The following is an 11,779-nucleotide window of genomic DNA, read 5'->3' as shown; positions in this document are numbered from 1 at the left end:
GGTCAGCAATGGGCGTGGGGAGGGCCAGGTGTGGTCAGCAATGGCAGTGGGGAGGGTCAGGTGTGGTCAGCAATGGCAGTGGGGAGGGCCAGGGGTGGTCAGCAATGGGCGTGGGGAGGGGCAGGTTTATGGAGGGAGGGCAAGAGGGTCAGAGATGGAGGGAGGGCAAGTGTGGCCAGCAATGGGAGTGGCAGGAGGGTCAGGTATGGTCAACAATGGGAGTGGGGAGGGCCAGGTGTGGCCAGCGATGGAAGTGGTGGGAGGGGCAGGTGTGGTCAGGATGGGGGGAGGGGCAGGTGTGGTCAGGATGGGAGGGGGGAAGGCCGGGGGGTTCTTTCATGGGGAGCAAGTAAGAGTCATATTGAGTATGGTTTTCAAGTAAACATTTGAGTAAATGAACTTCAGATAGTTTTGCTTTATCCATGAACACCATCAAAACTTTCTCTAAGTCAAAACTGTCAGTTGAGTCAATCCTCATTGCCTGCCTGCACAGCGGCGTGGGTGGTCTCGGGGTCATAAAGAAGGAAGGGCGCTCCCTTTTTGATGTAGTGACATAAAGGGAAAGGTCCACTCAAAGCCTGTCCCTGTTTGTTCAGACCCCGCAGAGGCAAACCATGAAAAGACAGATGCCCTCTCAGGTACAAACTGCTACCACGCACCGCAGGCCTGCTCAGGCGGTTTGGCTGTTTTCAGGCCGTATTCCAGAGGGCTGCTAACTGTCTGCTGTCAGCAAGACAGCTCCATCCTTAAAAAAAAAGCCCCCACCCACAACTCGAGAATGTGCTGCTTTGGGACTGGCGGCAGGACAATAGATGGCATTTAAAATTGTGCCACCCCGTCTTCTCCCTGAGCACACACACAGACATACACACACTGTGCAAACACAGGTTACCTGCTCTGCAAGACTGGATCATCGGATTCACTATCAAAAGGCAACAAAGGACGAATCCGACAGTGAACTCTGATATTTCCTTTCAGCTCCTACAATGATAAAGAGGTCTGCATGTCAACCCGGGCACAAGACTGCACTGCGGAGTGTCCCCCACTGAACATGCACTGAGCACCAGCTCCTGAGACGTGGCCATGAGATCCGCAGCCCCATCTCCACTTTGAAAGGCCCCTGCAGGGCAGTGAACAGTTATTTCATTTACTTAATTATTTTTTGAGATGGAGTCTTGCTCTGTCCCCCAGGCTGGAGTGCAGTGGTGCAATCTCAGCTCACTGCAACCTCCACCTCCCAGGTTCAAGTGATTCTCCTGCCTCAGCCTCGAGAGTAGCTGGGATTACAGGCGCCCGCCACCACGCCAAGCTAATTTTTGTACTTTTAGTACAGAAGCGGTTTCACCATGTTGGCCAAGCTGGTCTCGAACTCCTGACCTCAGGTGATCTGCCTGCCTCGGCCTCCCAAAGTTCTGGGATTATAGGCATGAGCTACCATGCCAGGCCATGAACAGTTATTTTAAACTTCTGGATTCATACTTCACAAATGTGTTCACTTGGCAAAGGGGTATCACTTGGTAATAAGTACCAAGGAAAATCCCTTTGAATGGTATCCTGGGCTCAACCTTTTAGGCATTTTAGGGGGGATTCTGGAAATTCAATATCTGTCATATTTCCTTGATTTAATGACTGGAAGGAAATTAGAAACTTTTTATTCTGATAAACTCCACTGGTTTCCAGTGAGCAACACATCTTTACTGTATATGTCCAGACACTTGCCGAATCCATTCTGAAATCCTGTCTTGGATTCACAGCGAGTTTATTCAGCCTGTTGTGCTGAGTAGCTCCTTCTACAGTTTGAAAACCGAGTGAGTGTCATAGGCCAATGATTTACAGCCTCCGTCTGGTCTCTATGAACCCACAGAAGCTGGGTTCAGCCTCTGCTTGCACGTTCTCCATGGGCCACACACTGCACGCTCGTCGTCTAGACCAGGAGACCCAGGCTTGAGGTGGAACGCTCAGAACCTTCCACAACCAATTCTTCCCTGTGGGACTTGCCTCCATCTTAGGAAGGTTCATTTTGTCCTTTTCACACTCCAGATAAAAAAAAAAAGCTGCAGCGTAGTGAGACTTTCTAAAGTGCTAGGTGCTTCCCTGATACCTCCCTTTGTCTTTATCGCAACCCAGAGAGGTGGTGCTATTGTGAAGATTAAGTAAGAAATACACTAAAATGCTTTCAAAAGTACTTGGTACACAGGAAGCACTCAATAATGCCCTCTTATATCAATGTTTGGAGCACTGAACTACATAAGTAGATGCTTAAAATGAGAATTATTCTTTGACACATCTAACAGCTGGAGAACCTCTCAGCATGGCCAGGGGAGAGAAACTTTGCAGGGACACCGGCTTTGTGGGCCTTGGGCAGGTGGAATTCAGAAAGACTGGCCAAAGTGCAACCATCAAAATCAAACCTCACAGAAGCGAGGGTCACCAACTCAGTCATCCACCTTGGCATCCTCGTGTTGTAAAATCAAACTCTGAGACTTTACGTTAAGTTTCACGGGATCTCAGGTCTCATACCTTCGACCAAGTAAGCACGAGAGCCTCTGGGTCTTGTTAATGGGCAGGGAGAGACGTGGCCAGAAGGTGCTGGTGACGAAGGGGCAGGGCAGTCTCCACCGGCATCTCCAGTTACAACAGAATCCCTGCTTTTCCCGCGCCAGTCCCCATCTCTGCAGATTCCCGCGCTCCCAACTCCCCATGACAGCTCTTTCCTCGTGCCTCACAGCAGCCGGTCCCACTTCTTGCATTGCCACCAATGTGGCCCAGGCTGCCGGCCCCCGTGACACTACAGTCATCCCCCCTGCTCCCCATCGTGGCCTCCTGACCAAGCAGCCAGAGTGACCCCGAAAGCCTAAATCAGCCTGCGGCGCCCTCAACCCTCCTCCAGCTGCCATCACCTCCTGGGTGAAGAGGATGCAGCTCACAGCCCCCACAGCTCTGCCCCTCTGCCCTCTGGCCAGGCCGCCCCACTGTCCCCCTCCCCGCTGTCCTTCCCGCCTAGCACCCTCCTGCAAGGGGCTCCTGCGTGTTCCGCGTGGGCCTCTCCCGGGGCGGCCCCGAGTTTTCCCCGACGCCCACGCTCACCACCAGGCTGTTGTGCAGGACCTTCCTTCTCTGCCTCTCCAGCTGGTGACGGGCACTGACGTCCTGCAAGGCCTGCTCCAGGTGCACCACCTTTGCCTGGCACGCTGAAAGGACGAAGGGACAGAGGCATTATACCGGAGAGGACATCCACAGGACCCAGCAGGTCAAACTCCTTTCTCTAAGTATGGGAGACATTTTTAAAAACAATGGAGTCTGCCAGGGCCAGCCGTGTGCTGTGGTGTGTACTCCTGATCGCTTTGGACCCAGGCTGCTCTGTCCCCACCGTGACCAGGGACTCACAGAGCTTACCCGGGGGGACCTCTCCCCACAGTTACCCCATCCGTCATTGGCCTGAATGCCACCAGCCTGTGAATGCTGCCCAATCGTCCGCACGGCAGCCAAGGAGGTCTCTGCTCCTAACGCACTGGGAGCCCTTGGTGCGGGGGAGTGGGGCAGGGAAGCAGACGCTGGGGCCAGGCTCTGCTGCTGTGGATTGTAACGGTGGTCTGGGCCTCCACTCCTGCCTCTGTCCCACCAGGATGGCGCCACGGTGATGTGGCGATGAGTGGGCACTGCGTGGGGGTCTTGGTCAAGCTTGGACACCCCAATCCCCAGACTGGCCATTGCGGTGGAGGCAGTGTGAGGGTGACATGGAGCGCGGTGTCATGCTGCAGGGGACACCTCGTGACTGTATGTGTCATGATAGCCAGGGGCCCCTCCAGATGTCACTTAGCCAAAGGATGTAGCACGGCTGGGGCTTTCTCCCCCAGGCCCGAGAACCTGTAGGGCAAGGCCCCTCAGCACAGATGCAGCTCTCACGAGGCCTGAAACCGAGCTGGACTTGCAGAACCACGCATGCTCCCTTTCTGAAAGAAATACCCGTTACCAGGTCCAGACTGAATGTGGGTGTAAGAAAGTGGGAATGGTCCCCCACAGCGAGAGAGGGACCCTCCCAGTCACTTGGTCTTCTGAGCCTTGACTGTGTCCAGCCCCAGCCACCAGCCTGTCCCCACTGTCCTTCTCGTCAGCGCAGCCGAAAGGAGTTGCCTGGGCACCTGAGGTGGCTGAGGCTCATCTTTGAGGAGCATGGAACTCGTGGGGAGAAGTCGTACCTCCGGGGAAGCCAGGTAAGGAGTCCCCGAGACGCTGAGCTTGATGCCTGGGCATGAATAAGCCTCCTGGGGACCCCTCTGTGTGGCGGGACTGCACAGTGGCTCCCACAGGCAGGGTCTCAGCAGGCCCTGCCTCCTCAGGTGTCAGCATTCCCTCTGCGGGACAGCCTTGGCTGGTCCCTGCTTCTCCCTTTGAGTTTCATCTTTTCAAAGCTTAGGTACACTGCTTTTCACAAAATTACTGTGAAAATCATTTCACAAAAGTGATTGTCCCTTTCCCTGGAGCACATGGCTTATAAGAACACAGGCATTGCCGGGTGTGGTGGCTCACGCCTGTAATCCCAGCACTTTGGGAGGCCGAGGTCGGCAGATCATCTGAGGTCAGGAGTTTGAGACCAGCCTGGCCAACATGGTAAAACCCCGTCTCTACTAAAAATACAAAATTAGCCGGGCGTGATGGCGGGCGCCTATGATCCCAGTTACCCGGGAGACTGAGGTGGGAGAATCGTTTGAACCTGGGAGGCAGAGTTGCAGTGAGCTGAGATGGTGCCACTGCACTCCAACCTGGGCGACAGAGCAAGACTCTGTCCCCCCACCCCCACCACAAAAAAGAACACAGGCGTGCACACATCACTTCTACAAACACGGCCTCAGGGAGTTATGAGCAGAGTGCACTGAAGAAAACTAGGCTACTGCAGTGATTTCAAGAAAGCATCATGTAGCCTCGCAGAAAAACAGTACAGGTTCCAAAGTTTCCACACACCTATTTTGCAATAACAGCAGAAAAACACTTGACCAAGTTCCTAACTTGACAATCATCTGTTTGGCCTGTGGACACACTGAACACTGGACAGAAGCTGTGAGCGTGAGACGAACGTGGGGACGGTGCTCTTTGGTTCTTTTGTTTTTTTGAGATGGAGTCTCGCTCTGTCGCCCAGGCTGGAGTGCAGTGGCGCAATCTCGGCTCACTGCAACTTCCGCCTCCTGGGTTCAAGCGATTCTCCTGCCTCAGCCTCCCAAGTAGCTGAGATCAAAGGCATGTACCACCACACCCAGCTAAGTTTTGTATTTTTAGTACAGACAGGTTTTCACCATGTTGCCCAGGCTGCTCTCAAACTCCTGGCCTCATGTGATCTGCCCGCCTCGGCCTTCCAAAGTGCTGGGATCATAGGCGTGAGCCATTGGGCCTGGCCAGATAGTGCAATTTGGACGATGAGTTTAAAACTGCAGAACCAAAGTAACCTCTTCCACAGGCTTCAAGCACAGTAGCTGAAAATAATAAACCCATTATAACAAAAGAGTAGCCAAATGCTGTGGCATTCTTAGAAATGAAGAAAGAACTGAACTGATAAGACAAACAAACAAAAAAAAACCTCACGCCATATTTTAGGAAACTCTGACACAAAATGCCCAGTGTGGACACAGGTGCCAGTTCAGTAGTGACCGTCAAGGCCAGGGAAGTGCCCTGTGGTGACCAAGAGAACAAGGAGCTCCCCTGGCAAGTGCGGTTGCAGTGGGAGCTGGGAGGGAGTCGTGCACGCACCGACGTGGCCGAATCACACGGTGCCTACCCTCGCCTGTGGAATTAGGTGTCAGCTAAAAGGAAAAAGACATGGAAACTGAAATTCTAGCCGGTCATTGTCTTAAAACTGCAAACATTTCTCTTGAGTGTGGACTGACGCCCATCCTACCTAGCAGGGTCTCGGCACTCTGCTGTGTTCTTTGCACCACAGTCACTATTTCAGAAACACGGTCCTGATACTCATCCTGATAATCTCTTAGGAGTGCCCGCGAAGAAGAATGAAACGCCTGTACATCCTGGTTAAGTTTCTATAGAATAAGAACATACATGATTCGTCAAATTATATTATTAATGATCACAGTATAATTACATAATAATTAGTTACATATGTTTCTATACAATAATAACATACCCACACAATTAATGTAATGGGGCCCGGACATGTTGTTAACTGGAAGGGTTTAAAGCAGAAGTGGTTCAGCACAGGCAGGTGGACACCCGCTGGGACTGTTTTCATGCTGCCTGCGCCTCGGCTCACCTACAGACGTTCTGACTCAATATATCTGGGATTTGTATTTTCAAAGCAGTACATGTGCTTTTATGCCCTTAAGGTATTTAAGAAACAGAAAGTCAAGTATTTCACCAACTTCCGTAGGAAGGGCCGCTCACTGCACGGTGGGGCGATGCTGGGCGCCAGCCGTGTTTCCGTCTGTTGTTGACTTCCTCACGATGATGGCTCGGGCTCAGAGCCTCTCATCACCGCCTGAGAAACGGGGGCCGCCCTCCTAATCTACTATCCAGACCTGCTTTCTGGAAGCTCAATTATCACGAGCACATGGTGGAAAACATGTGGGCCGGTGAAAACAACTTAACATGTAAATGTACATAATAAAATTCCAGGCACAATACATATGAATGCTTTTAGAGAACTTTGGGAGCAAAGCAACTGATGTCCTGTGTGCAAAGTCCTCTTCTCCCCCTGAAATTATCTGAAGGATCTTCCATGGGAAGATTTGACAGAACCAGGACACTACTGCTTAATATTTAATATCAGACACTCTTAAATCACGTGAGCATAACTAAACTTAAATAAGTATTCTTCATTTCTTTAGTCAACTCTCTCTTTTTCTATAAAATGGAGATGACTTTCATATGTTTGGGAAACATTGTAATAACTTAATAACATTTTAATATCAAAACTGAAGTGTTTTTTATTATATGGAGTACAGACAAAGTTATACAACTTATTCAATTAATTTTATTTAGTTTGAAAAGAATGAAAATTAATTTCATATACATTTATTCTAAATACACTAAGGCAGTTTACGAGGGGGTGGGATATTTCTAATTCTGACTAACAAAGAGAACAGATTAATCCTGTTTACAGATGTTTTACTGTTGTAGTCATTATGCTGGTCACATTGTTTAAAACAAAAGGTGAAACAATGTTCTCAACCAAAGGTATAAAAATATCCTCCTACAATTTTACCCTGGAGAATTGCCAAATATACTATGCAGAATAACTATTTTTTTAACTTTCATTTCTAAAAATTATTAGTAGTTTAACAGGAGCTGTTCACACTGATGACATGCTGTACCAGATCTATTTAATCTAACATGTATAAACATGTTTTCTACCATTTAACATTAAAATTAAATTGAGAACTTTGATTAACTAAAGTAAGATTTTAGTTTAATGATTTAATTTGATTAATTAAAATGAGAATTTTGACTCATAAAATTGAACTACTACCACAGCTATTTGAAATAATTCATTTCATGGCCAAAATGTATTTTTCCTTCTGATATTTGCTCAGAATCCCAATCCTATGTTTTGCTTTGTTTTTAGGTTTAGTCTTCTGTTTAGTATGTATTAGAAAGCAGAACTCCCAGAGTGAATACCATCTGCAGTTGATTATGAAAATAGTAACGATTGTGGCCTGGCGCAGTGGCTCACGCCTGTCATCCCAGCACTTTGGGAGGCAGAGGCAGGCGGATCACAAGGTCAGGAGATGGAGACCATCCTGGCTAACACAGTGAAACTCTGTCTCTACAAAAAATATAAAAATTAGCCAGGCGTGGTGGTGGGCACCTGTAGTGCTAGCTACTCAGGGGGCTGAGGCAGGAGAATCGCTTGAACCTGGGAGGTGGAGGTTGCAGTGAGCCAAGATCGCGTCACTGCACTCCAGCCTGGGTGACAGAGGGAGACTCCATCTCTAAATTAATTAATTAATTAATTAAAAGAAAGAAAGAAAACAGTAACGATGGTATACCCTTTTAAAGAAGGCCAGAATGGGCCTGTAATGGAAACTTTCATCTAACACACGAGGGGCTTTCCTGTTTTCAGTGAGGGCTTCTTTTACTTCCATAAGATGACATGTCTTTTGACGAGCGTAATTTAAACCAGAAATCAACATAAACATTCACTGCATAAATTAAAACTCTGGCTTCCGGTGAAGCTGTTTTTACCTGAATGACACGATCCAACTGGCTCAAGGCTGACCGTGTGTTTCTCTGCAGACGCTGCTGTTTGTTGTACAGGGTGGAAATCCGCGTGGCCTCACTGCGACTCTTTTCAATCTTTCCCTTGTACTATTGCAAAGAAAATAAACGAAGACAATTTAAAGTCTTCAAACCTTGAAACAGAAGCAGAGGAGAGCTGAACCTCTCCTCTTCCCTCTGAGGAGAGAATGGTTGCTGATTGTCCCGGGTGCACCTGCCCGCCTGAGAGACGACACCGCCCCTGCACGGGACTCACGGTAGCAGGGAACAGGGCGGGGACAACTCCAGGTGAGCCAGGGGCGCGAGGGGCACGGAGCCACAGGAGCCGTCGGGGAGGCATCCCCAGGGCTGGGCCTGAGGGTCCCGGCCAGGTGGGGGGAGGCAGAACGTCCTGAAGAGGGGCTGCGTTGTGAGGCCGGCGATGCCCGCGTGTGAGCTCGGGGTCCCGCGCTGCCTGCGGTGCCTCCGGGGAGCTGAGCCCGGGCCCGAGTCCTGGCACAGAGACGGCCAAGCTCAGTGCCTCAGGAGCAGAGGGACCGGGGCAAGCCGGGCCCAGCGGGGCAGGAGGCTGCAAAGTCACCGAAAGTAACTGGAGCGAAGGCGGCCGCAGAGCGGGGTGCGATTAGGTCAGAAAATCGCTGTATTCTCCGCGCGAAGCTCCTCCGAAGTGGAAAGGTGTTAACAGAGAACTGCAGAGCAGGGCGGCTCCCGAGAGCCTGGGGTGAAGAGGCCGCCAGGAGCACCGGGCCGGATCCGTGGGGCTTGAGGATGGGCCGGGAAGGCTCTCCCACCCTCATCCGACTAAAGAAGAAGCTGCAGCAAAATTTAGTCCCCGGCCCCCAAAGGCTCAGATCCTCTCTGGGGAGAAAGCAATACCACGCGCGTGAGCGTTAGAAATCAGCCTGCGCGTGTTAGGAACCGTGTTCCAGAGCCTCCGGGACTCACCGGGCATGGAACGGCAATTCCGAGAAAGTCCGTGGTGCCAAAGCCTCCGGGACTCACCAGGTGTGGAACGGCAATTACGGGAAAATCTGTGGCGCCAGGATGGCCTGCGCTTAACGTGGGGCTGCCCTGAGCTTTGGGGGATTTGGCCGTGGGCAACAGAGAGACGGGGGAAGGAGCCTGCGTGGGCACAGGGAGGCCGGATTGCTCTGGGGGGTGCTGAGGAATGGAGTTGGATGGAAATAAAGTTACCACCTGTTGGGCAAGGGACACGGGACTTATCTTAGGTGAGGGCGACACGGGAAGCAGCAGCATGAGTCGCAGGCAGGAAGCTCCGCCTCGGGGAGGGTGAGAGGCTGGGAGGGCCACGAGGACCAGGAGGCCGGTGCAGCCGCCAGATCTGCAAGGTGCATGGGGTGGACAATGCTCCACCTGCGTCCCCGCCCGCGAGTCCCAGTGGAAAAGCCATTTCATTGCAGGGCCCGTGACGCCAAGCACGTCACACACCAAGGCCACGGTCTGGTGGCAGTGGGGCATGCTGGCCTGGGGGAGGCAGCAGGCAGGGCCACCATGTGGAGATCGGCCTTCCAGTGACTGGAACCACCAGGAGGGGCTCACAGTGCAGACGCCAGGGCTCCACGGCTTCATTTCACACTGTGTGCCTAATGATCTTACATGTTAAAAAAGATCCTTTAAAAAGCTCATCTAAATGACACTAGAAAAGTCACCGGACTTGGGCAGTGCCCCCCACCCCAACAGCATGTGGAGAACAGCACCAGGCTCTGGACCAGACCCAAATGGGAAGGCTGGGCCTGCACTTCAGGGGTCCGCGGCCACACGGAAGCACTCCTTGACAGGCTGCTGGCACCGCAGAGGCTGTGATGTTCTGGAGGGCCACTCATGCTGAGGGATGCTGAGCAGGGCCGTCCACGTTCTGCTGGAGAAGGCTTTGCTGGGATGTGACGCCCAGGGGTTTACCTCTGCCGTCTCAGGCACACTCAGGCACTCACCAGCAGGGGTCTGGGGTCCTTCCTCCACGGAAGCACCCGTTTCCCTGGCCAAAGATGGAGACTGGCGTGTGACTGTGGAGCAACGATGCCTGGGGTTCCTTGAGATCTTGTTGCCCAAGAGTCTTGACCCTTCCAATAAAGCCACAAAATGCTGTTAGGCTCTTAGGTTGGACGAGGTTACTATTTCCAACTGTTTTCATTACTGTAGGATTACACTGTGCACTTCCAGAGAACAATGTGGCCTGGAACTGGGTGACGAGATTTGATGCTTAGTCCCATGGCTTTTTGTCATTGTGAACGTGGGAACGTTTCTCACCTCTCTGGACCTTGGTGTTGCCGCCTGTGTGCCTTGGTCTTCAGTGCCCAGGAAGGGCATGATAACGCATGCACACCCGGGCCTCAACACCCCAGCAAAGAACGAGCTTAAAAACGAATGCAGAAAATATTCACTTCATTTAAGAAGTAGTAAGAATATCCCTTAATTAATTTGCAAATTTTGTACAACTGCATTTGTTTTTTCCAACGAAACTCAACAGGGTTATTCAAGGATAGTCAAGAAGAGTAGAAGCCCCACTTGGCCCTGATTCTGCTGAGATTCCAAGAATTCGAAAGGGGTAATAATTTAAAGACGAGAACACAATGGTTTCCTACTTCCACTGTTACAAATTACGGGAAACTGGGGGCTTCCAACAGAAACTTCTCATCTCGTGGTTCTAGAGGCCAGAAGTCCAAACCCAAGGTGTGGTCGGGCCTCCCTCTGAAGGCTTCTGGGGAGGGCCCCTCCTGCCTCCTCCAGGCTCTGGCTGTGCTTACAATCCTTGGCCTGCGGTTGTATTGCCCAGTACACATGGTCACATCTGGAAAGCTCCCTTCCTCCATCCCCACGTGACCTCTCTGTGTGGAAACTCCTCTGCCTCCCTCCTCTACGGATACTCACTCACGGTGGCACTTAGAGCCCACCAGGATAATCCAGAACACTCTCCCACCATCCCAAGAGTCTTAATTTGGTCACATCTGCAAACGTCCTTTTTCCAGTCGGTTCACATCCTGATGAGAAGCTTCCAGGGACTCAGGCCTGTTTCTTTCTGCGGGGCTTCTCAGCCTACCCCAAGTAGCAACAGCAAATGGTAGAAAAGAACAACCTGAGTCCGTGTGTGCCAAGGGCATTCTCCCTGTGTGCTCCCTTCCTTTTCAATTCTGAGAACAAACCTGCAAGAAAAACTGAGCGGAGTCATCTTCCAGAGACGTTTTTCTTTGGTGAGGCAGATGGATGATACGGGTGGCATCGTTCAGGTGTTCTGGGGCTGATTCCGTGATGACAGATCGCTGGAGTTACCAGAAAAGCGGCTTCCTGGAACAAGGGGGTGTGGGAAGGGCGGAAGCATGCTGGCGGGGGGCCTTCGGGGCGATGGAGACCCCGGGTACCTGGCTTGTGGTGATGGTGGCTGCTGCGGTTTGAATGCGCCACATCCAAAATTCACGTGGAAACTTAACTCCCGACGTGGTGGTGTTGAGAAGCAGTGCCTTTGGGGATGGACCTGTGCCTCGTGGAGGGACAGAAGGGAACCGGCGCAGCCTTTGGGGATGGACCCGTGCCTCGTGGA

At 51.5% G+C, this 11,779-nt stretch overlaps 1 protein-coding gene and 1 pseudogene across 19 annotated transcripts in view; one reads left to right on the top strand and one right to left on the bottom strand.

Moving 5' to 3' along the window:
- The window catches only part of KIF25 (kinesin family member 25), a 67,237-nt gene that overhangs the window by 43,023 nt on the left and 12,435 nt on the right, over positions 1-11,779 (bottom strand). For 8 of the 19 annotated variants that reach the window (XR_002733980.2, XR_002733981.2, XR_002733983.2 and 5 more), the window contains exons 1-8: positions 11,385-11,773; positions 9,673-11,277; positions 8,804-9,565; positions 8,480-8,715; positions 8,191-8,313; positions 5,891-6,029; positions 3,088-3,191; positions 893-981 (exon numbers count right to left, since the gene is read on the bottom strand). Coding sequence is in view for 14 of the 19 variants with exons in the window: in XM_023223569.2 (XP_023079337.2) it covers positions 893-981; positions 3,088-3,191; positions 5,891-6,029; positions 8,191-8,313; positions 8,480-8,715; positions 8,804-9,020 (908 nt within the window). In the remaining 5 variants the exon portion in view is untranslated. Of the gene's footprint in view, positions 1-892; positions 982-3,087; positions 3,192-5,890; positions 6,030-8,190; positions 8,314-8,479; positions 9,566-9,672; positions 11,278-11,384; positions 11,774-11,779 lie in introns of those variants that run through there. The other 11 variants (XM_023223571.2, XM_026447750.1, XM_026447751.1 and 8 more) reach the window with 9 other exon arrangements.
- LOC111550266 lies at positions 3,272-3,915 on the top strand (annotated as a pseudogene).

The sequence above is a fragment of the Piliocolobus tephrosceles genome, chromosome 5 (assembly GCF_002776525.5).
Source record: "Piliocolobus tephrosceles isolate RC106 chromosome 5, ASM277652v3, whole genome shotgun sequence".
In the NCBI taxonomy this organism is placed as follows: domain Eukaryota; kingdom Metazoa; phylum Chordata; class Mammalia; order Primates; family Cercopithecidae; genus Piliocolobus; species Piliocolobus tephrosceles.
This window is presented reverse-complemented; position numbering and strand designations above follow the sequence as displayed.